Below are 25,869 nucleotides of genomic sequence, written 5' to 3' on the forward strand. Positions count from 1 at the left end.
ATCGGGGAGTGCAACACAGATCTTTCGAGTAGCAGCTCACTGCGCATACATACAATTACCAAAGTGAAAAGACAGGCATGAGGAACAGTTCACATAGGTAAACATCTATGCATGCTCCAACAAAAAAACAGGCCTACGCAATACAACATATATATGACTGCCTCGTCTATGTATGTTACCAGCGCACCTGCGCCCGCACACCAAGATCCCATCACGCGTCGTAAAAAGGCCAAACTCGAGTGATTCGCGACCTTTTATCCGGTAGACCGCTCTGGCGTAAAGGGGAATAAGCTCCAACTTAGCCGTAACGAAGTGTTTGCCGCATATTCGATGAGCAGGCGTCGGTATTCAGCCTTGGCGCTTCACCGCGGCGGCCCACAACTGTTTACGGCGACCATTGTCTGCAAGAAGCCTTTGCAAGCTTACTAAACTTCCTCTTGTGTGCCTTTCAGCACATGTCATAGTGAAGCGATTAGTCGGCATGGTGCTCTGCATTTCCCGGCAGCAGCAAGCCATCGCACAATCACGGGAGGCAAGGCGACTGAAGCGTTGTTTTGCCTACCACGCGACAGTCACTAACGACGACAGCGCCACCGCATTTTCGTGACGTAGCCGGAGTGAAGGAGGTCTATACTCCACGCGCTGCGAGAAACCTGCCCACCAGATTTACCCTCTTTGATATACTGGCGATCTTGTTCAAGAAATTTTATGTGGCAGATTTGTTGATTCTGAAGAAAATCAAATCGTTGCGGTTCGCGCGGAGTATACCACTTTTGTCCACGACTGTACATACAACACACCAGCCCGTTTAAACGCACTGCACCCCGGGTTCTGCGACCCCAAATATAAATATTGCGGGGAGAAGGCAAGCCTGCACCACATGTTGTGGACCTGCCCACACAATCCACCTGATGACCCAAATGCAGGTCCAGCTATTGATGGGTGGAAGGCTGCCCTATCCAGCTCTGGACTAGAGGCCCAACGGGCCCTTGTGACATGCGCGCGGATGGCAGCGGCAGCCGCTGAGGTCGCGGACTACGGACCCCACCTACACATACCCCTACCATATATTAAAGATTTTCAGTCAGACAGATTTGCACGCAGCCAATAAAAAAACGTCATGTTTGCAAACGGGGCACTCACATATGCCGCAGAAGACTTGGGCAAAACGTAGACTCAGCTCTCGTAAGAATACATGGGAGCAAATGTTTTCATATTAGTTTTCTAATTTTGCAGAGTACCCACTGTGTCGTCCTTTTTCTCAGAGCCACCCTAGACATCGTTGAACAGATTGAGGAAGTATGAAACACCGTTTCAAAGGCGGAATATTTTTAAACACGACGAAGGTCATAAAAGTACGGGTCGAGAGAACTAGTCATAGAAATATATCTAAGCCAGACATACCGTAATATTTATCTCATTTCACGGAGTACGTTTGGAGGCTGCTAGCTGTTAACAGTTGGCGAGTGCTTTGAAGAAATGTGCGGTGAAGTATTCTGCGTTATTCCCAGCTGGGAAGTGCATTTTCATCAGTTCAGTTCAGTTGAGTCGTTTCCAACTCTTCATGACCCTATGGACCATATCGCGCCACGCTTTCCGGTCTCTCACTATCTTCCTAACATCACATAACTTCATCTGCAGCGCCTAGAGGATGCCATCTAACCATCGCGCTTGCTGCCTACCCCTTCTCCGGTGACCATCAACCTTTCCCAACACCAAATCTTTCTCCAGCGACTCCTCTCTTCTCATCAGATGCCCAAAGTACCTGAGCTTTAACTTTAGAATTTGACCCTCCAATGAGCAGTCAGGGTTTATGGTCGACAGTATCAACTGATTTGATCTTCTGGCCGTCCAAGGAACTCTCAAGGGTCTCCGCCAGCACCACAATTCAAACGAGTCAATTCTTCGGCGGTCAGCCTTCTTCAGAGTCCAACTCTCGCATCCATACATCACAACTGGAAAGACTACAGCACGAGTTATACGGATCTTGGTTGGCAGTGTAATGTATCTGCTCTTTACGAGGCGGTCAAGGCTAGCCATGGCTCTCTTTCCCAGAAGCAGGCGTCTCCTAATTTCATGGCTGCAGTCTCCTTCCGTGGTAATCTTGGAGCCCAAGAAAAAAAATCTGTCACAGCTTCCACTTCTTGTCCCCTGATGCTCCAGGCCTTGATAGGGCAAGACGCCATGATCTTTGTCTTTTTAATGTTCAGTTTAAGCCCAAACTTCTCACTTTCTTCTTGTACGCGCATCAGAGGTCTGTTGAGTTCCACTGCACTTTCTGCCATTAAACTGGTATCATCCGCATATCTAAGGTTGCTGATACGTTTCCCAGTAATCTTCACGGCAGCTGAAGACAATTGTTTTCATAACGCTGCTCAAATATCTGCAGTGATGCCGTACATACCTCTAAAAGACTTGCTATCATCTAGGCGTTTTCTTAATCACGCAAACTTCTCTTCACCCAATAAACTGCATTACTAAATTTGCTTACAAATAGCGGGCGACTACTGTGCTCAAGGACGCGGGATTGAATCCCGGCCTCGGCGGCCGTTTTTCGGTGGAGGCGAAAAGCTAGGCGCCCGTGTGCTGTGCGATGTCAGTGCACGTTAAAGGACCCCAGGTGTCCGGAGTCCTCCAATACGGCGTCTCTCGTAGCCTGAGTCGCTTTGGGATGTTAAACCCCAAAACCAAACCAAACTAATACCGGACATTCAAGGTATGCATCCCAGACAAAAAATAAATTCAAAACCACTTTTAGAACATCATTTCAAGGGAACGAAAGAGAACGACCAACAGTAGCAGACGGCAGCGCATATGACGCTGGCGTCTACGAAGACTCCTTCCTTGGTTTGGTTTGTGGAGTTTAATACCTCAAAGCGAATCAAGCCTTCAGAGACGCCTTAGTGGAGGTCTACGAAAATTTCGACCACCTGGGGCTCTTTAACGTGCACTGACATCGCACAGCACACGGATCAAATCCCGGACGCCGCGACCGGGATTTGATTCTGAATTTTTGTTTTTTTAGTACAGCTTAACAACTGCACCACCGCCGCATGGCCGAACCCGACTTGTGTGAGAAGGGGGCGGGGGGTTCGGTCATCTGCTGCTGACGCGGTTGGGTCATCGCGCTGAGGAGTGCATTCAGTTTAAAAGCTTGTGTTATTCACGCGGCACTATATAAGACGGAATTGTAGCCTGCGAGGCAGCACATAGGACTAGATGAGGACACGAAGGATAATGAGATTTTCAGGTATATATATCGGTCTGTACGACAGACATATTTCGTGGCATTTTAAAAATAAACTTTAAAATGAAGTAACATGCTTTGTCGTACTTTTTCTTCCAAACAATCGCAAACTGTTAACCATTGGCCACATTTTTTGGTGCTTTCCGAAACCAGAAAATTATTTTGGTAAGATTTATTTACACGTGTCTTCATCATTCTCGCTCACGGCTTGTATCCCGTTTTAAAATATCGCTCACTTGTAATTAGATTTCATTCTTTCACAATCTTTTTTACGATGCTTATGGTTGCTCTGCACCGAAGGATACTACAGGTGCTGTATAAAATGGGAAAACTGCTCTGAAAATGACTGGTTCCTAGTATTCTTATGCGCGCTAAGACTCATTTGCACCCCTGTCAGAACAACCTCGCGACAGCGGCGCCACTGAACCTTCTTTACGTCACAGATCGATGTTGTTCTTTAAACCAAAGTGCAATTCAATTTTTATTCTGTTGTTTCATGGAGGGGACCTGGTTCTCATGCTTTGTTGCTCCCCTCTTTTCCGAAGACGTGTCCACTGGTTCACGGCAGCAAGGGCAAAAAAAAGGACAAATCAACTTGGTACTATTTCAACACTACCGACGACGCAAGGGAGCTGGTAAGTCCCGTGACTGACATTTCTATTGTTACTTTGCTACCTTCTGTATAGAAACTGCAGTTCAATATCATATATATGCCTTTGTGAAGAGTGGAAGGTGCTTCTTTCGCAGTATTTTAGCCCTGTGATGAAACTATTACCAAACAGAGGCCCGAAATAAGCTGCTATATTTCGGTAATTCCTTCTTATGCAGTTTGCTCTGTTTGCCTATGTAATGCTGGTGTCAAATTAAGGCATGCCAGAGCTTGAAGCAGTATAAGAGGCGAGATTTCAGGCCGGGCGAAAATAGCAGATTATATCTCATATTATGTCCCTACCAGAAGGACTGTTGGCTTGCGTCCGACCTTGTCTCGAGATTCTTAGGATTGGTTCGTAGTCTGTTGGCGTGCTAAATTCCAAAACCCAGAATATTAAACGGCACACGTTCAAACATAGTGTGCGAACAAAGGGGCGCATTTCATAATACATCTTGAGAAGCAAGCAGGTGGTACGTGTTGACAGTAATCCGCGTCGCCGTCTATTACTTAGCTAACCAAAAGGAATATTAAATATTATCAGGTTTTGAATATACGGCTCAATTAACCGAAATACACATAGGCATGCACTTATAACTTGGTCTTATCCTTAGCCTTTTGTTTAGATAACAAGAAATGGAATTAGAGCGGACGCATGAAAGTAGTTGGATCAGGATTTTCGATTTCTGATTTTGTTTTTAGCATCACTTTCTGTCTACGAAAAACCGTAGCCACATATAAAAAACAAAATCACAAACTGGCCATTCTAGAATGAGCGCCGCTTAAAAACTGAGAGCGAATGGAGTGACAATAGTCGCTCCAGCGCATTGCGAATTACGCAAATCTCGCAATGAGAGAGAACCACCATTCAGTGTCACTGTAAAGAGCAGAGATAAGAAAATGAGGTCTTTGGTTTGTTTCAGTGTAGAAGTTTCTTGAGCAGGGGTAAAAGTGCACGAAGCGATGAAGGAATGAGGCTAACGATAAGAAAATTCTTTGAAGGGCAATTTGTTTTCAGCATTCGCATTTTCTTTGACCATCATTCATCCTTACGGCATTTCGTGGCGGATGAGAGTAACGTAAAACTTCAGCCATAAGGATTGAACTGAAGTAATCGATAGTTCTGCCTACACAACAATAGTTCTGAGACCTTTTTGTAAGCTATTTCGTGCCAAAATGTATGTGCTGATATACCTTTGTTCTACCTCCTTTTAAATGACCAGAGCTTTGTGGACGGGCTCATTAAGGATAGTGCATTTTCATCTCGCGGCGAAAAGACAATACGATTGCTCCATGTAATTAAGCCTAATCCAGTTTACTTAAATAAAATACACTTCTGCAACTGACACAAAATGTTGCATCTTTATGCCGAAAGTTGCTGAGAATTTATACATTGCACATAATAACAAACGTATTACTCCGATACCTTATTTTTCTTTTCTTTTTGTTGCGGGGAAATTCTGTATGGAGGTTCTGAAAGTGGGCGGGGTTTTATTCTCGAGCTGAGTCTCACTGGGGATCGGAAAACAGAGTATATTTCAGAAAACAAGTCGAATATAAAGAAGAGTGCGCTTATGAGGAGGTTTGGGTCGTAAATTTCGTACAGATGAGTTACCTGTTTTCTTGAAGCCAGGAACAAAATAAAGTTCAGTGCTACACCTCGAGCCATGTTTGCCCCGCATCGCCGCGTATGGTTTCGCCGCGTCCCGAGAGTCACACCTTTCCAGGGAAGCGGGCTACAGCAAACATTGAACAGACAAGTGCTTCAGGGGGCTATGTGTCATCAATGAAGCAGGAGAGAGCAGACCGCAGAGTAGGATTTCTCGAGTCTTTTGAGGCTCTCTTCCATACCTTTGGTCGTGCAGTGCATGGCAACAATGTTCCGAGGGGTGGCTTGAGCTTCATTTTTTTTTTTCTAGCTTAAGCCCGGTTCACACTGTGGGAACACAACAGCGGCATATACAAAACACGTCCGCCCGTCAAGCCGCGGACTTGTTTCCCAAGACACTTGTTTCCAAACAGCTTGTCACACTGCACAAGCAGCTGAGAAGCAAGGCAGGTTGCCGGGGTGTTACGTCGGTATGACAGACTTGGGCAACGAAAGCTAACTGCAAAAAGCGGCTGTCAGCAGTATTTGGCCCGTTAGCTGGCTGAGCGAAAACTCCGCGACAACACACCACCCAAGCATGCACGTAACCGTGAATAATCGTTTTTAATGGTTTTCATGCTCGCAACCAGCACTTGAAAAAAAAAGACTCCCCTTCATCGCTTTGTGTGCCGCGGTATGGCGTCTTCTAAGCACTGGGGCAGGGTTTCGAGTCGGTACCAGCTTTGGTGGGGCCTCGCCGTGGCTCCCCTCCTCTTTTGTGCGCCGGAGTCACCCGCGGCTGCAGAGGAGCGTCGCCCAAGTTATGTCGGTGTGACAAGGAGTTCACCAAGGATTCCTGCAAAAGTTTCCGTTCCCTGTAGCCGGGCGACAAATACGTACTTCCGGACAGTTCGTGTTGAAACAGTGTGACAGGGTAGCTGGCATTACGTGAACACGCTGTCGTCAGTCCATCAAATGTTTCCGCAGTGTGAACCGGGCTTTAGTTGCGTCATCATATGTTCAATGATGCGTTCGCCTGGAGCTGCTGGGTTCATGGCCCTGAATTAACGAAGTATGCCAGAGATTGACCAGTCGGTGCAAGATAGTCGCTTCACTGTATTAGCAATTCATTGGAAAGTTATCCAACCCTGAGAATAGTATCATCATCATCGACAGCAGCAGAAGCAGTAGCAGCCTGACTACAACCACTGCAGTGTGACTGTCTTCTGTCTCAAATAAAATTCTTTTTGGTCGAGTTGGTTAGTCTTGAATTTAGGAAACTTAGCAGCTCTATGGCATACAAACACAACAGAGGAGAAGGCGACGTCACACAAGCGTTTGTGTCACGTCATGTTTTTTTTTCTGCCTTGTGGTTCCATGCTTTCGTGCTGTTAGATTTCCTGAATGCAAGATGCCGGAAATAGCCCGGTCCTTTAGCAGATTAATTTACGAAGTATTTGCACACTTCCTAAGCTCATTCGAACACCGAATTTGCGGGTTATCTTATTCAGACGCCGGTAGTCCACACAGAAGCGGATCGTGCCATCTTTCTTCGTCACCAACACTACGGGGGAGGCCCAAGGGCTATGAGATGGTCGTATGATGCCCCGTTGAAGCATATCGGCGACATTGTCACGAATGACGCGGCGCTCAGTGGGCGACACGCGATATGGTCGCTGCCGCAGGGGAGCATGAGGACCAGTGTCGATTGCATGAGAAACGGTCAAGGCGCGGCCCAAGGAAGGCTGGGACACGTCAAAAGATGCACTGAAGCGCTGAAGGAGGGCGACTATTTGGTCCCGTTGGGCGGACGTAAGGTCGGTCGCGATAGCTCGATGAAGGGCGTCGACAGGAAGCTCATCACTCGTAGCAGCACAAGACGTCAGGGCAGCGACTTGAGAAAAAACTTCAGGTTCGGAGAACATGTAAGTGCGATCAGGGTCCAGCTCTTCAATGTAGCCGAGGCACTCCCCGCGAAGAACAGCCGTTGGGCAGGGAAAAGGGTTGGAAGCATAAATGACACAGCTGCCATCAGAAATTGTTAGAACGGCGAAAGGAAGAAGGAGGCGGTTATGGTGGGCGGAGGCGAGTTTGGGCGTAAAGAGAACAGGACTAGGGAGGGCAGATGTCGAAATAAGGGGAACGAGAACAGAAGAAAAGGGAGGAATGTCGGTGTCTGCAGCTACAAGGAGTTTAGCAGGGCGCACAGGCGGGTCACACAGGGAAACATTACACAGGGGAAAGCTCTACTTCAGCACGGGCACAATCAATCACAGCACTGTGAGTTGACAGAAAGTCGTAGCCGAGGATGATGTCGTGGGAGCAGTCGTAAAGCACCACCATCTCGACGAGATACGTAATGTCTGTGATGCAAACTCGTACCGTGCACACTGCCACAGGGGTGATGCGCTCTGAACAGGCCGTACGAAGCGAAAAGGCAGAAAGCGGCGTCGTGACCTTGCGAATTTTGCGGCGAAGGGCATCACTAATTACGGAAACGGCAGCACCTGTATCCACCAGCGCAAGAACGGGAAAACCTTCTACGAACACTTCAATGACGGGAGAAGGCGGAGGACTTAACGAGTTCGTCAAACGCGCAGTTCTTGCCTCCGGAACTGCGGCATTCAGTTTTCCCCTTGCGTAGGGCCCTGTCGCCGGACCATTGGCGAAATGGAACGTCGGCGAGGCGAAGGCGAACGGCGTGTCGAGTACTGAGCCCGAGGTGGAGACGATCCAGAAGAGACGTTGCTCAAGGGCGGCTCGAGATCGTAGTGGTACTGACGGACTGTGTTCTCAGGATGAAGCGGGCGCTGACGGCAAAGGCGAGCGACGTGACCCGGGAGCCCGCAAGCATAGCAAATTGGGCGATTGTCGGCGGTTCGCCATGGGTTCGTAATGCGGCGTCGCGGTCGAGGGATCTGAGACTGAGGGGCCATGAAACGAGGTGGAGCATAAAATGTAGGGCCGTTCTGGTACGACGATGTTGGAAGCGGACCGCGCGTTCCAGCGGTTACTTGAGCGTAAGTGAGTGGTGCTTGCACAGGAGCGATGGGAACTAGAAGGAAGCGCTTCGGCGACTTTCTCCTCGATAACTTGGCGGATAGCCGGCGAGATGGATGGCGCGTTGGCCGGCGCTAATTGCGAAGTGCAGACGGTCGGCTGAACTGGGTGGAGGAGGGACAGCTGGCGTGCAACTTCTTCGCGGATGAAGTCTGATATTCTGCGTAAATTGAGACTGTTCCGCAGACGGCATAGCCAGTGCCAAGCCAGCAATGCCGGCAGGTGTGGCAGCCCGCCGCGTAGAAGCGCGTTGCTTTCGTAGCTTGTCAAACCTCTGGCACAGTGCTATAATGTCGGATACGGAAGTAGGGTCTCTGGCCGACATCATATAGTACGCATCATCAGTGAGACCTTTTAGAACATGTGTGACTCTTTCGGGCTCGGGCATGGACGGATTGACCCGCTTGCAGAGGTCAACCACGTCCTCAATGTAGCTAGTAAACGTTTCTTCGGGACGTTGAAGCCGTGCATGGAGGCGTTGTTCGGCGCGGAGTTTACGTACCGCAGGACGGCCGAAGACATCCGCGAAGTTCTTCTTGAAGACAGACCACATAGGAAGATCGGCTTCGTGGTTTCGAAACCACAGATTCGCCACGTCCGTGAGGTAGAAGAGGACGTTGCTCAGTTTGATGGAATCGTCCCAGCGGTTGTAAGTGCTGACGCGCTCGAAAGAGGCCAGCCAGTCGTCAACGTCGTGGTCGTCGGTACCACTGAAGAAAGGTGGGTCACGGGGGCGTTGTGCCCCGGGACAGAAGATGGTGGCAGGAGTGGCAGGGATGGGCGTCAATGGTTGGCTGGGAGCGTCCTGCATGGTTGTGACCGAAGGCGGTAGCGTGCGGTTCCGAAGTTCCAGGGTGAAATTTGCGAGGAGGACTGGGGCGACGACCGAACCTCCACCAAGTGTAAGGTGTTTATAGGAGCACCAAGACCGCAAGCAACGTCCGCAAACCAAAGCGACGGGGGTAGCGTTCTAATCAACAGGGCAGTGCCAACAAGGCTCCGGCTCCACTTCGTCTACCTCTTCGGGTTGGCGCACGAGCTGATGGCGATCGGGATTACTACACCGCTCTCTACTGCACTTGTTTTTTCTTTTTCTCGAAGCCTATCCTGCCACCCTTTGCGATCATCAGTCATCACGTATGCGCATGGCATGTCTCGCCCATGTTCATTTCTTCTTCGTCTTGATAATTTTGTCCAACTGGCGCAATCTTCCCTACTCAAGCTACCCGGTTCCCGTCTATTTACATTGCACCTATATTTTAAGTCGAGAGCCTTTAATGGCTGATTCCCCCGTCCGTCTGGCATTACATCCAGTGCCTGGGGTGATTCATCGACGAGCGCAGCTGTCAAAAGGTGACGTCATCTTCGTCGATAGGTGATGCTGTCGGCGCAGCGACATCTATGCGGCATCGAGCGCTGCTCCGACCACAGTACAGGCAGTGTGCGGAAAGCTAGTGGAGGAGGATGGCTCCCAAGCGGCGCAGCTATTTCGCACCACGTGTTTCGGCTCAGCAGAGGAAGGCAACTCTCCGAACACGAAACGGCGAAAGTTAAACGAACTCAAGCATCAGCGGCATGTCAGCAGCGGCTAAACGCGTCGCCAGGCACAAGACAGGGAGGCTGAACCGAGGTGCAGTCAACGAAGGCGTGAACAGCGTCAAGCCGCTTCGCCTGATACTAAAACTCAATGCCATAAACAAAGCATTGACAAAGAAACGCAATGGTGGGGTCTCAGTCGTAACAAACATAGGCCGTCATTGGCAGTGGAAGTTGCGCGACAAAGGCTTTCGCCTAGCGCACTTTAGGCTGACAAAGTGTCCCCATAGTCTTCTAATACATAGCCGCAATTATAATTTTTTTCTCAATTCAAGCTGAACTCTATCCTTAAGCTGGGGAGTTTTCCCGCGGGTGAGGACAGGTAAGATAGAGCTTCCGTATACTGTCATCTCGGAGAATACTGGTAAGCTGCGATTTATAATCTGAGCGCACCTGACAAATTGACATCACGGCACTCTTGTTCGTCCAGATATTACACTTTCATGGTCCGGATTCGAGGTCATTAACATTACTAAATATAATGCACCTCTTTCCTTTTGCAGCGCATCACCGCCTTTCGTAAACTAGTGTTCCTTCTGAGGGTGCCAAACATTATTCTTGTCTCCGTCATGTTACGTTTTAGGCGTACCATTCTTTTACTGTCTAGGTTCTTAATCGTCTTTTTAAATTATTCCCTTGAGTTACTCATCGAGGCAATATTTTCATTGAATCACGTATTGCTCGGGTATATAATCTCCAATTAATCCATAACTGTTCCCATACCATATCTCTGAACGCTTCCTATAAGCATGTCGTGGACAGCGCTGGAAAGGTTCTGTCTCTATGCGTAACACTCTTAATTATGACGATATTATTGCTATATTTATAGAGGTCTACGGCAGCTTTGCAGCCACCATTGATCTATTGCAGTATTGTATGGTTCATCTACACCTCAATTCCACAATACCTGCATGACTAGTGGAGTTTCGACTAAGTCAATGCTTGTGCTTAATCGATGAAAGGTATGCATATAATTTGGTCGTATACATACGAAGAATCACCTGTTGATAGTGTTGGTATACTTCAAACATATCTTGTCGAGTACCCTTTACAAAAGCGTGCCTGGTTGTTAGTTGATTTGAGTCGAAGGTTTTCAAGAATCTAATATTAGAGATTATCTAGCAAAAGCTTTGTAACAACGAAGAGTAAGATTATAGGTTGTGATTTTTTTAGTCCATGATCAGCCCCTTCAAATGAAATATAATAATGGCAGCTTTCTTTCACGATTACGATGCTGTCGAGGACATGCGGCCTTGCGTGGATACAAGGTGACTGAAGTTTCTAGCAGGATCTCTCCACCGCCCTTCACAAATCTGCGTTATCAGATTCTCCCCATTTCCTTTGCTTCTAAGGCTTTACCTTGTTCTTTATTGTGGGAACCACTGGTTTCCCTGAACTGCTGGCACTCTCATCATCGACTTGATTCATTTGGCTACGGTGTTGGTCAGGCTACACCACCTGGCTTTATCCATATTTGCAATGACATTATCCAACTTGTACATTAATGTATATATCCGCGTTCTACCAATGTTTGGCTTCCTCTTCACTACTGGTAAGCTTCTCCTTTACGGTTTTTTCTGTTCCCTATTCAAACCTAGAGTTAAGAAAACACGCAAAACAAGCAGGACGGACGCGAAAGAGGCAGATCGGATGACGCGCTCCTGGCAACTGATTCTCTTAATGAAAGACACGTGGAACATATGGGTGCATCGTCGCACCACCTAACAAACTCATACACGTCAGAAGGATAAACCTTGAAAAATTATAGATTCGTGGTCAGTACAGAATAGGCTTCTGGTTTTTAAGCAGAGGGGATACGCAGCGCTCATCGACGGTTCATGTTCCCTTAATATTTCATCCAAACTGCGCTCCGTCTGATCAACGTATATCTGACAAACGCTGAATGATTGGTTGTCGTTTCCAGTTTTAGCACACTCGATGTTACACATGCATCTTTTGCTCTTTTGATAAGAGAATATATTTCTGACGTATGCGGGTGGTGTGACGGCGCACCCATAAATTATACGTGCCCTTTAAAAAGTGACCAGTTGCAAGTACCGCATCAATCTGTCGGCCTCTCTCGTGATCGTCTTGGTTGGCGCTAAATGATTTCATGCAAAAGGCACAAAAGCAAAGAGTTTTTTTTTTCAATCAGTGGGTACCTTGAGGCCTTACAGTCTTATAATCACTGAGTCGCGCCTTGCCGATTACCTCTACATCCTCCATAATGGCGTTGTTATTGTACAATATGGATTTATTTCATTTGTATTCTCCCCATTTGGGCTTTCATATATGTCTGTTTCATTTCATCCGTTTGCTAAAGAAGGTATTATTGATTCGTAAGTTATTGCGTTTTACTGTTTCTATATTCTGTGCTATAACCACGTGATTGGGGGTCTCCTGTCTACGTCTTGCCTAACTACGCAATGAAATCATCCTTCAAAACAGTGTACTCGGTTTTTATTTTACGCATTGAAGATTCTACTTCTTATAGCATCTTTGGACGGCCTGGTCATTGTGACTAGATGTAAGCGCACAGTTTATACCACTTATTAAGCCTAATTACGATGCCTGTCAGCCCATCATTAATGCTATAGAGCTCTATAGCTTACTACGCTCATACACGGCATCTAGTTCTCGTCTCTCCTCTAAGCAGCGACGGCATTGAACTTGACCAAACATTTTCCGCGGACATTTTTTACGTGCACCTAACCATACTAAACACTGATATGCCACTTAATGCCAACAAGTTGCTGGGACTGCAAACTAGTCTAACTGATTAATGTTCTATACAGCGTTAAACCTTGTTAGGCTTAGTATTCAATGGCGACCTGTCTGTAGTCCGATTTCTTTACCTTCCGCTCCCATTCACGCCGGACCACCGCCATGGTCAGCATCTCGACAATCACTCACATCACATGAAGACGGCGTTATTTTGCTCTGGTGAGGTATTTCGGTACTGGTGGTGACCGACAAGATCAGGTCGCTCCGCAAGCCTGTATACGCGATTCCTTCCATGCACGGCCTCTTTTTTTATGCAACTACGTGTTCCTCGGTGCATGTTCACCTAAAAGTAGACCCCTTATTCCTGCCCGAACATTTCTCTACCGTATCAGACACTCTCCGCGTTCCCGAATTATCATATCAGCCTTATGTTGATGTAGAACACTACGTTTTCTTCCAACCCGTTGCAATTCACTCTCCTCATTTTCAACATCCATCTCCACAAAGTGGCGTACTTGGCTAGCCTCGGGCCATGCATCCGGCGGACCTGTTGGCCTTGATGAAACTGGCTCAGTACATTCTCGACCTCAATACTACGTCTCAAAGAAGTTTTTCCTCCTGCTTTCCTGGTGGAAAATATCGGGAAATAAAGATTCTCTTACACTCTAGGTGGATTTTCTACAGCTACACCAGCACTGCATCTCCCCGTGTTACTCAAGTACTTGTTTGGAGCACCATTTAAAGAGTACGGTCAGCCTCTAAAGTTTTGGCGTATGGGAATTGGTGAAATCCAGCGGGCGATGATAAAAACAAGGTGGTTCAATTCGTTTCAATGGTCCCTTGATTACCCGGCTCTGAGCAACAGACTTGAAATAATTCTGTTGCGTCAAACAGTTGTGGCCTGGCCCGCGGCGGTTAAATCTTTAAATATGTGTACATCATCGCTTGTTCCAAGCGCAGTTTAAATGGTTTGCTATGCCCTTTGTGCGTACATTCTGTATAGTTTATTTCCATCACTGATCGCGCTACTCCTCGTTTCCTTCCACAATGTTTCATTCCATTGTGGTTTTTCTTTCTCTCTCTCTCTCTCTCTCTACGCAGCTGGTGTCGGCCGTCTCACATGAGGAGGAGGAGGTACACTTTGCCGTGGCCGTGTTCAACCTTGAAATGCTGAACCAGGACCCCACGTGTCCGCCTTTCGATCTTAGCGCCTTCAAGCTTGTGGATACGAGGATGGAAAGGCTCGCGAGACGAGCGCGGCTGTCTCGGTCACGGCTGTTGCCCGGACCGCAGGATGTCGACTGATCCCACGAGACTGCTTAGGGTTCCACACTCTGCTCTGCGGACGACCGCTTCCGAAAGATGCCGAAATGGCATCATGCAAAAAAAATAAAAAAAAAAACCTACGATCGTTTCTGTGTTCAATACTGACAACTCATTTAAATACAGTGCTGCGAGACGTAAGACTGAGAAAATGGCTTTTTGGACGAGTTTGTCGAAAATTATTTTAAGACATAGCTAGAACACGGAGAGAGAAAAAGTAACAATGTGTGTTTGTCACTTTGTCTATCTGTCAGTGCTCTAGCACTGTTTTAAAATGAACAGAGAACTTGAAATGCTATCAGAGAGATTTTAGTTCGGATACCATTTCATGAGCTTAAAAATGTAAGGTTACAAGAAATCTGTTATTTGAGCCAAGTCATAGATATCTCTTCAAGCCAAGTGAGCAAAAATTTTGATTTTGTTAGTATTTCATTATCTCGCATGAGTAAATACAAGTTTAGTCTCGTGCGCGTATGTTCATCAACATCATCAGCAGCATCAGCCTGACTATACCCACTGCAGGGCGAAGGTCTCTCCTATATTTCTCCAATTAACCCGGTTTTGTGCTAGCTGCATCCACTTGACCTCTGTGAATTTCTTAACCTCATCCGCCCACCTAACTTTCTGCCGCCCCCTGCTACGCTTTCCTCCCCTTGGAATCCAGTTTGTTACCCTAAGCAACCATCGGTTACCCTCTCTTCGCACTACATGTCCTGCCCATGCCCATTTCTTCTTCTTGATTTCCACTAGAATGCCAGTAATTTCTCTGACCCACTCTGCACGGTACGTTTTTGTATGTTACTTATGGGAAAAGATGAGTTGCAGGAAGTATCTGAGCCGTATGGTGTTCGATTAAACAAGGAAAGCAAGCGAAAAAGTGAAAAGAGTATACACATAGCGCTTGCGTGAGTCTTTTCTAATTACTACCACGTTTTTCGCGCCCCGTTTCGCTAGAAAAGCGATATCATCAGTGATAAGCACCTGATACAACGGAAAGAAACCGCAGGCGTTACCTCGAGCCACGAAAGAATAAACATTGCGAAGGGAAGGTGAAAGTGTGCGCTGGAGTGCCTTTGGAAGACAAAGGTTATCACCAATTACGCAAGATGTAGCACTAACCTCAAAATTGAGTCATAAGATGCAATCTCTGATATTAGGTTTCAATATTATCGGCTTGTGTAATTGATTTATTGAAAGTGGTCCTCGTGAGAAAGCATAAAAGCAGTCGCGAAAGGATTCCTGAGGATACAGCCTTGAAGCAGCACCGTGAACTATGCCTAACAGCTTCTGCGCACAAAGAGCCTCGCGGATAACACTGGAGAAATCAAGAAGGCCAGATCTAGACGGCAAGGTCGTGAAGGCAAGGTAAGGTATGCCGTATCAGCGTTTAATCCGATGGAGAAAACCCAAGCGCGTGCCGGAGCCGGCGCCGCGGGACGATGATGATGGTATGTACAAGAGGAAGAAGAAGATCATGGTATGTACAAATGAAAGAAGGTCCGTGGAGGGCGTGGTAACCCATCATAATCTTCTTTCTTCTCCCCTTCTTCCCCAGTGCAGAGTAGCAGGCCAGATTTGAATTATTCCGGCCAACCTCTCTGCCTTTATTTTCAATTAATCCAACTATCTATGATAATCATGTATAATTAGACAACATTTCTGACTATCCACACCTGAGAATAGACATTTTTGGAACCAATTTAAATAATTAGATTTACAAACCACTGGAAAAAAACACTATTTTGCTAAGCATCTTAGGTGTCGCATCTCACACATGTATTGCAGTTTCACTGCTTGCTCACCATTCAACCACAAAGAGTGGAATAAGTCTTGCATATAAGTTATGGTTTCGGCCCACACATACCGAATATTGTTTCAGTAAATTTCGGAGCATGCCAATTTCCTTTGGCTTTTTGTGAACTGCAAATTTCTCTTCTCTGTTCGCTGTGGCAGTTTCTGACCGTGGTCTCACGGACGTATAGCTATTCCATGTGGTGTATTACAGCTAGAATTGGCAAAACGATAACCCGTAGCTTGCGGCAAGAATTTTCGTCACGAGCGCATGGAGGCTCGGGAGCAGTAGCAGACCACCTATTGTAGGGCGCGCCCTCTGCGGTGGGCTTGAGCGCCAATGCATTGACAGTTTTCGCTACCGGTATTTATATTTTTAGTTCTTTCTTACTGTAGAGATAAATTCAAAATTAGCTGAACTTGGTCGGTTGGTCGGTCGGTCGGTCGGTCGGTCGGTCGGTCGGTCGGGACCGGTTCTCTTTTAATTAAAGCAATGGGAATGGTTCTCTATAAATTACGCTCTCGCCGCGGTATGTTGCGCCGCAAGCTCACTGTTCGCTCTACACCTGTTGCAGCAGCAGCACCAGCGGGCGGTTTTTGCCTGGTTTCGCGCTGTCATCCACTGGTTTCGTAGAACGCGCAACGCCGAAATAAAAGAAAGCATAGCATAATTCCTTTAGATGCACGTCTCCAGTGTATTCCACATGTGAATAAGCCTTTATAACAAAATCTTCCAGTTAGAATCATAAAAAATACGGATCAATCTTCTTCAAAAATAAGACGTGCATATATGACAGATACTGCTCTCTTAAATGCAGAAGGTTGGATCCATTCTTTGCAAATATTCATACTGGGCTGACAGTACTATAAGTAAACTTGTTAATGCCAGGTTAGCTTGGTGGCATGTCTATGTGGTTTAATGTTTGCAAAGAAACTGGCTATGAGGGGCGCTGCAGTGGAGGTCCTGGAAATTTCGATCACTTGGTGTTCTTTAATGGGGACTACATTGTGCAGAAGGTGGATGCCTTGACGATATCGCTTCCATTGAGATGTGACCGCCGCTGCTTGGATCGAACTCGAGAGAAATGAAAACCGAAGCTTTTCAAGCTCGCACTTCTAGATATCACCCTGTAGAAACATCTAGGAAGACTACGGCCACCAAATTTCAGTTTTATTGACATCAGTCGTAACTTTATATTCTCTAATATGCATGCTGGCAATTGCTGTCAAAGTTGATCTAATTTTTGTGGACACCACATTTTTTCTGAGTTCCGCATAGCTCATTCCAAAATAACTATTTCGAACAACCTGTAGAAATAGCAAATAATATAGAAAATAAAGTGCTTCTGATACTAACATGAGTCTTATGTTCATAACTGGAAATGCGGTTTCTCCAGTGGCAGGTGTGTCTATTTAGATGTTTTACGTTAAATAAATTCCTTATGCCCAAATGGAGACGCTATTGGGACAGGTGCTCAGCGCCGAGACTCTCCCGGCAGGCGAGCTGCTTTCGAATCACTATTTAATTATTTATGGCTGCAACAACGCTCGAAGCAATCGCCCCCCAAAACGCACACACACGTACACACATGCCGTCCTGTCATAGATCATACTTAAATGAAATAATGGACAGAGCTAGCTATAAAGGAATGTTCAGTTTCATGAAGGGAAATATAATTTTCTCCTTCCTTAAATAAGGGTCAGCTTTAAAGTAGAACGATCTTCTCTTCCCCGTCGCTCTCCTTACTTCTGCTGTACAAATATTCACGCACGACGTCCTGATGAAAAGTTGTTGCGTCAGTCGCGAGACTACATACTCTTTCAGCCGATTGATATTGTTTTGAATGTAACGTATGCGGAACTTAGAGAAACGTTCACTACATGAACTGCAAATAATGATTGATGACCTAGACAGGAAAAGTAGAAAGGTAGGCTTGAAAAATCAATATGCAGAAGACTAAGGTAATGTTCAACCGCCTCGGGAAGGAACAGCAGTTTACATTAGGTAGCGAAGTACTGGAAGTAGTAGGCGAATATGTCTACTTAGGACAGGTAGTAACCACAGATCCAGACCATGAAAAAGAAATAACAAGAAGAATAAAATTGGCATGGAGCGCATTTGGCAAGCACTCGCAGATTATGACTAGCAGCTTACCGGTATTGCTCAAGAGGAAAGTATACAACAGTTGCATCTTACCTGTACTCACCTATGGGGCTGAAACATGGAGGCTAGACAGACTCACTAGACAGTAACCAGATATTTTTTGCGTAGAGTAACGTCCTTTTCAGTTTCACACTCGATGCTGGTACGGCACAATAATGCACGACCTCGTAACGAAAGTTTTAGTGGGCACTGTCATTGCTTCATTCACGAAATTGCTAACACTGTGGTGCCATCTAGTGGCAAAACCTGAAAGCATACCTCTCGCGGTGCGAAAGCAGGGGTGGTTTTTAGTTAAGGACGCACTGGAGAGAGCGCAAAATATAATTAATTTTGGCAAGCACTCCTAGAAGAAAAGAGAACAGTCTGCACTTACAAAATCAGCTATATTTTGCTGACATGTAGTCACGTGGGGGGCTACACTGAAAGTACTAGCGTTTCTCCGCTAGATAGCGCCTAGGTTATTTTTATGCGATTTTCAATGTCAAATTAAAATTGTAAAACCTCTTTTCTTTGATATTGTAGTCCTCGATCTGTACTGTATGAGGCACGATCTTTTCATCTCTACAATAATCTCATGACATATTTTGGCCAGTGTTCTGTCCCTTTAAGTTGAGGGCTACCCAAAGGGCTTTGGAATGAAATATAGTAGGGGTAACATTAAGAGATAGGAAGCGTGCAGCGTGGGTCAGAGAAATAGCTCAAGTTACCGACATTCTAGTGGAAATTAAGAAGAAGAAATTGGCATGGGCAGGACATGTAGTGCGAAGAGAGGATAGCCGATGGTTGCTTAGGGTAACAAACTGGATTCTAAGGGAAGGAAAGCGTAGCAGGGGGCGGCAGAAAGTTAGGTGGGCGGATGAGGTTAAGAAGTTCGCAGGGGTCAAGTGGATGCAGCTAGCACAGAACCGGGTTAAGTGGAGAAATATGGGAGAGGCCTTCAACCTGCAGTGGGTATAGTCAGGCTGATGATGAGGATGATGTAATGCTTTCCCATATTAGGTAGCTTGGCCCCTCCCTCTGACTTGGCCCCACCTCTGTTACAGCTTCGACATGGATGGTGGCATGTCGGTGCTCTACTGCTACGAGCTGCAGCTGGAGTCTCGCGTGCAGCGGCGGGGCCTGGGTTCGCACCTCATGCGACTGCTGGATGTGCTGGCTGCTCACTTCCGCATGTGCAAGACCGTGCTGACCGTCTTCACGAGCAACGCGGGTGCACTGGCCTTCTATCAGAAAGCACTTGGCTATCGCATTGACGATAGCAGGCAACGCGGCCGACTACGTCATTCTGAGCCGACGCACTGGGGTGCCTGCCAAGCGCTGACCGTGCACGTCACCAGCAGCACCTGTGCGGCCACCTTTTTTTCTTTCTCATGTCATCAGCATCATTACCCCAGAGGACCTATGGACAAGCCATTTCTTGCTTGGTCTGTTTCTCTCCTGCCTGTGATGACATCTGTTAATTGGTGCAACTGATTGCACCTGTGTGATTGCATGGGGAGCTGTCAGTCAGAGTTTTGTCGACGCACTTCCAGAATGATGTTGGTCAAATATTTAGGGGAATCCCCCAAGGTGCAGCAGATTTGTAATAAGGGAGTAATTACTCATTGCATCCACCCAAGCGCAGCCAACTACGAAGTTTCTGAGAAAGCTGTATAGCTTTCCTTTGTAGCCGTATGGCTGCGCTTGGGTGGATGCAATGAGTAATTACTCCCTTATTACGTCTGGAATGAGCGAAGAAAAATGAACAGTTAATTGTTTGCGCTGCACATCTCTGTCCCTGCAATGGCTTGTCCTGAAGAAGTTTTTTAACGACTTGCCTTTCACAGCAAAGCCTGTGAGTTTAATGCCAGTCTGGCTGGTTTTTCAGGTTATGTGCACATTCAACACTCCACTTCTCACCGGGTGTTCTGAAGCTCTCGCCAAACATTTTCTGCATCTCGAGTTTCCACTAAGGGTGTATTTTAATTCTGCGATCATATTATTGCTTTGAATGCTGTGTTAAGCCTTCACACATTGTGGACAACACTCAAAAGTTTACTTTGGATCTGTAGACTCAGTTATTGTCAGTCCTGTTTTGTTGTGTTTTTTTCTCTCAGCTGCCATACCTAATTGTCTAGAGCACCCACCATATATGCACGATGCCTTGGGGTTCTGTACCCAATGCTGATTTTTCATTAGTAACAAGCTTTCCTTTGTCCTCGTGCTTGCCTTCTCTCAGGCGAAATGTTTGCACAATGGATTAGACTCTTGTGAAGACCAAAAACAACATTTCCACTAAAAGAGAGAGAGAAACTTATTGAGAGCAGGCGGGAAATATTCACCCCATTTTGGTTGCCTCCTCGCTCACACACCCAATTACGTATTTGTCTAAGGACACCTGTCCACCCATGGAGGAGACCATTATTTTCCATTTCTCAGAACTGAAATGCATAATCCACATAATTCCTGTAATTCAACTGTCTGCTATTTGAACTGTCCAGCATTGATACGAGTTTCAAAAGAACTGCAATTAGCAAATTACTCCAAGCAGCAAAACCATACCAAGAACTGCTTGTTTCATATTTAGCAACTGTTTGAGAACTACAATGAACCAAATGTTGCACAACATAGATGAGAGATTACAAAATCTAAAAAACAACACATCCTACATGTGGCATGTAAGGTTTCACATCCTAAAGTGACATATATAGCTATGAAGAATACTGTAGTGGAGGGCTCCAGATTAATTTGACTTCTTGGGCTTTGTACTTTGTGCTGGAGTGCCCGGCTTCGATCCCAACTGCAAGTGCGGCTGGGTTTCAATGAAGGCGAAAGGAAGAGGCGTCCGTATGCTGTGGATGTTGGCATGTTAAAAATCCCCAGGTGGTCGAAATTACTCCGTAGCCCTCCACTATGGCTCCTCTTTCTCTCTTTCAACTTTCACTCTCACCTTCCTCCCTTCCCTTACGGTATCCACATAAACAAGTGTGACAGATACTATCCATTTCCCTTCCTACGAACCAATTAGTTATTATTTGTACTTTGCCTTGACATTTCGCAGCAAACAGGTGTGTTTGCATTTTGCCTCCACCAAAGTGCAGCTGCCATCACGGGGATTAAATGTCGCGACCTTGGGGCAAGTAGGCGAACGCACCACTTTGATGTCACAGCGTGTATAGCGTACAGTCGTGAGTAAAAGTGATATACAACACTGAGCCGGTGACGGAGCTCGGGAAAACTTCATCAAAATGCCATCTAGTGGCAGCGACAAGGACAGCGACAGTGGCACATACATCTGGATAAAATGGGGCACCACCACTAATCTCTCGATTCCAGATAGTTATTACTAGATGGCCTTGCAATGCAGTTTTGTCGTGCTCCACCACAGGCTGAGGGTTGTATACCACTTTTGCTCACGACTGTACATGCTATACATGTCAACCTTTCCAGCATTACAGCTGTCACATGCATGGCAGATATTCGAGTTCAGCTTTTGACGGACAAGCTTAAAAGTGTACGATTAGTGTTCGTCTAGCATGAAAAAGCAAAAGAAACTAAGTAAAACTAAAAAAAATGAACATACTTTGAAAAGGCACTAGTCATTAACGCATAAAGCTTATTCGTTCCTTTATTAATGATAAAGTGGCCTTCAGTAAAAGTAGAAACCCTCAACATTTAGGAAGGTGCTGGTGCCTGGCAGCTAATATTTTGCAGAAGCTTCAACCATTTCACCTGTAGTAATGCGCATATCTTGGCAGTGTGGGCTGGACACTTATTTTTTTGTCCACTCCAACATGCCAAAACTGTATCGTGTATTTCCAACGACTTTGTGCGAGGCCAAGTTAAAGTACTGTCGTTTAATTTTTTTTTTCGAAGCTTAAAAACTCACAAATGTAAACAATAGGCGGGTACTTTGTAGAAATACCGCATTTTCCGAGTTCAGAGCTCTGCAGTGCAGTCTAACGTCGAGTTATTTTCTTCTGACTCGCATAACGCGTGTCAATAAATTCCCGTGATGCCTTCTTTACGCGACGTTTTTATACCTACCGCTGCAGCTAATAAAAGTGACATGCAACGTGGAACATGTCCGTATCCCGGCAGTATCCAGCTTTTTTCAGCGCCGCTTGCAACACCAACTTGCAGCACTGCAAAGCACATTTAAAGATCAATACAAGCAGAAAGCGATGCGTTACGTGACGCTTCTCATCACAAATGGAAGTGAGGAAACTTTGAAGAATGAAAACTACATAGCTACCGTTGCATCACCCATCTAGGCACTATTCTTGCCACTGTACTATTCTTCGTAATTTCGTATATGTAGTACATACTTGTGGAACCTCGCGCACATCGTATCAACTCTGATTTGGCTACATTTGGCTATTGCTGCAACCACATATCCGAGGATCTCGGATCCGTCCAAGGCCCCTGATCCATCCGGCTTTCCCGACGTATCCCAATTAAGGACAATCTACCTTGCGTATCCCAGAGAAAATGCATCGGGTACGTCGGACATAAACCTGAACCCCACCGATCGGGTCCGTCCGGCGTACCCCTAAAAATATTTCCCGGATCTGCCCGGCTTTCCTGGCGTACCCCGGAGAAAAACGCACCAGGTCCATCCGACATACCTTTAGCCACAGCCTAAGTTTAAAAAATTGTCTGTCCAGCTATGCAACATTTTGTACAATCTCGCAGCCTAAATCCAAACATCAACATTTACACGCACTTAGAAGGTACTCTCATGCAGACTTGACTGTTATTTCCTTTCCTCCGCTACGAAACTGAATGTGTGTGGGCGCACATGCGCAGGTCCTCAATATATTTGCGGCCCCGCATGAGGTCAGTACATGGTCAGTACTCTCGCACGTTTCAATGCAATGACGAAGGCAAGTGCACAATCCCTGCAGCGCGCTGCGAAGCAGGCTCACGTACGATTCAACCCCGCCAAACCACCGTAGGAAAAAGAATGAAAGCAAAAGATTGCGAATGCACAGAATTTCACCCAGGGGAGTTGCAAAAACATTCTCCCATGGCCTGAAGCATGGGCTCCGAGATCTCCCCTTCCTCCTCCTACCCCTCCCATCCACTCGCGCGCGTAAACAGACGTGCGGGGGGGGGGGGGGGAGAGGGGAGGCAACGTTAAGTTTCGTTCTTGCTAAAGTAACCCAAACTGGAGTTTGAACGGATGGATGGGTGGATGAATGGAATATAAAAGCGTCCCCTTTGAAACGGGCTGGTACCAGTTAGTATTGCAATTAATGCTCTTTATTTCTTTGTCCATGCGACCAGCATACTTACTGGTTAGTTTCATAGTTATTTTCCTCCATTGTGAGTCAACATTTTATAGGTACTTGGATAGGTACTGTTTGGATATGTATCGAGGCCACTGCCACTCATTCCAGGGAGCTCAGGGCTAGCCTGCCTCCTCCCCACGCTTCGCTCAGTCGAGAACAGTTAGGCTACCACGTGGCTGCAGTTGCAAACGTGGTAGCAGCCAAACCCCTGGACGTATGCTAAAATCTCTCTCGACATGGTATATTGAATTGACCTTGGTATATCCGTACTGCCAACTGTGCGGCGAGCCTGCGGCAGATCTAGTACCATCTCCCTCGCTACACTGGGAGCCTGCTCTCGCCAGCCGGGACTCAGACGTCAAGTCCCGGGCCTCGGTAAGAGCGCAAGAGGTCGCTGACAGACTTAAACTGCCAGCCACCTAGCTGGAGTAGCTGAATGCTACCCAAGACAAAAACAATCGCTGACAAATAAAGTTTTTTTTTTTTTCCTCAGACTCCCTCTCTCGCAGTGACGCCGCGCGCCCGTTTATCTTTTCGCCTACGTGTAATACTAAAGATAGATAACAGAGGCGCGAATCAATGGGCGCTCTTCGCGAAGGGAGTGTGGCATATATGCCTGAATCGAAGCGTTTTACAGACCTCAGTTTGGCAGGGTTTTCTTGCCGTCGCTGCTCGCAAAGTTTTTCCAACGGCCTGGCTCACTGCCTTCGAAAGCAGAGTAAATCGTTTGCAAAATCATTTACAACAAGCGTTGGCTGCTCCAGAGCAATTGCGGTTCGCTTGCAACGCTTTCAGAAACTGCGCGATGAAAATATTGCGACAGATATGTAGCTGTCAAGAACTTCTGGGCAGCATTAAAAAGCAATCCGTGCTCGGGACTCTGGACGCTTCCGTGTGTAGTGAAATTCAAGACTAAAAGCAAGGACACATCATTCAAACGTCTTCCAGCTGTTTAGAGAGATTGTGTCATTGTTTAGCGCGCGATATCGTACGCAGGAGCACGAAAAGTACTCAGAATGCGCTCGGGGTCTAACTCAAAATGGCCGCTGGCCCAGGAGCTTTACTGGTGGACGGGGCTTCTGGACTTCCCGACGAAAATCGAACGCCGGACAGCTGTCAGCAAGTAGTCCCGGACCGACCGGGACTGATAATCGAATGTACCAAGTGGCCAGTGGCCGTTGCACTTAACACATGATGCTAAAGGCTGGCGAAGCCATAAATATAGGTGAAGGGACAATGTAGCTTTTTTTTTTGTTCTTGTTGTTGTTGTCTCAAAGTATCCAGAGTGCGTAGACGAGCACATAAGGTCCGTTCGTTTCACCTGCACTACGTGAACTGGTTCACGTGGTGCTGCACTTCACCATTCGTTTCCGCGATGCAAGACGGCGCCCTCTGCACCACGCCGTTCGTTTCAAAAAGTGCAGACGCCGTCCAGGTCGAGTTCACGAAAAGTTCAGCAAAACTGTGCACCTCCTCAGCGGTACGGTCAGTGCCGAAAGAGTGCAGCTGCAGCTGCCTCATGAAAGCAGACGACAGCTTGCTCAACAATGGCTTGCGTGTTGTGATAAGCAGTGAAGCGACCCTTATTCCACTCGTCAACGAGAACGGTGCCTGTGTTTGCCAAAGAAACGACGACGCGTACTTCGAACCATGTCTACCAAGTAAGCACGTGCATGCGTTATATGGTTCATGCTGACTTCAATCGTGGTCGAAGTTTGTTTGCGCTTCGGGCCAGCTGCCGCATGGTGCGCGCATACACATACATCGATCGAGGCTGGTTCGTGTCAACGCTTGCGATATGTGCTGTTTGAAAATTGATCTTATTCGGCATGTTGGCGCCGGTTGATGAGAGTGGCTATATAATTCACAGATAGTTGAGCACATGCAGTCGGCTTTTGTACATATATGCATCGCATATTCATGAATGAATGAATTCTATCGCCGGAGCTAATCATCCCAAACATGAAGATTTTCAAGTATATCACATCTCATATCGTCTTGTGCGAATGCATATATATGCACCTTTTGCCGCAGCCGGCGATCGAAGCGCACATGGTCATGATTGAAATATATAATCAGCATGCATCACACCACATGCGTGTGTCTACGTCTTGAGTATGCGTAGCCGATACCTTGGCGAACTAGATCGTGTTCTCGTTGACAAGTGCCGGTTATTACAAAGCAAGGGCCAAAAGCATCGCGGCTGGACAATGTCAAAACTTCGTTGTCATGTGCTATTTGAAAATTCATCAAGTTAACCGGATTGTTGGCGTCGGCTGACGCGATGTTGCACACAGCCGGCCGCAGCTTGTTGGCGGCGCCAAGGCTAGCAGACGGCGCGGCCTGCACTCTACCATTCGTTTGTAAGTAGCTGGTGCCGATGCTGCACCTGAACTGCTGGAACTGGTGCTGCACGCTTGCGGCACCGCCACAGAACTTTACGGAACTGGTGCA

At 46.8% G+C, this 25,869-nt stretch overlaps 1 protein-coding gene and 1 pseudogene across 1 annotated transcript in view; both read left to right on the forward strand.

Moving 5' to 3' along the window:
* Positions 1 to 14,271, forward strand: part of LOC146192219 (uncharacterized) — a 46,467-nt gene extending 32,196 nt beyond the window's left edge. The window contains exons 2-3 of the mRNA XM_084600025.1: positions 3,793 to 3,882; positions 13,966 to 14,271. Coding sequence (XP_084456151.1) covers positions 3,793 to 3,882; positions 13,966 to 14,169 — 294 coding nt within the window. The 3' untranslated portion in view covers positions 14,170 to 14,271. The remainder of the gene's footprint in view (positions 1 to 3,792; positions 3,883 to 13,965) is intronic.
* A 1,189-nt stretch (positions 14,272 to 15,460) lies between these two features.
* LOC146192221 (N-alpha-acetyltransferase 40 pseudogene) lies at positions 15,461 to 19,603 on the forward strand (annotated as a pseudogene).
* Positions 19,604 to 25,869: the final 6,266 nt, after the last annotated feature.

The sequence above is a fragment of the Amblyomma maculatum genome, chromosome 4, assembly GCF_055883805.1.
Source record: "Amblyomma maculatum isolate TAMU_Amacu chromosome 4, ASM5588380v1, whole genome shotgun sequence".
NCBI classification, from domain to species: Eukaryota; Metazoa; Arthropoda; class Arachnida; order Ixodida; family Ixodidae; genus Amblyomma; species Amblyomma maculatum.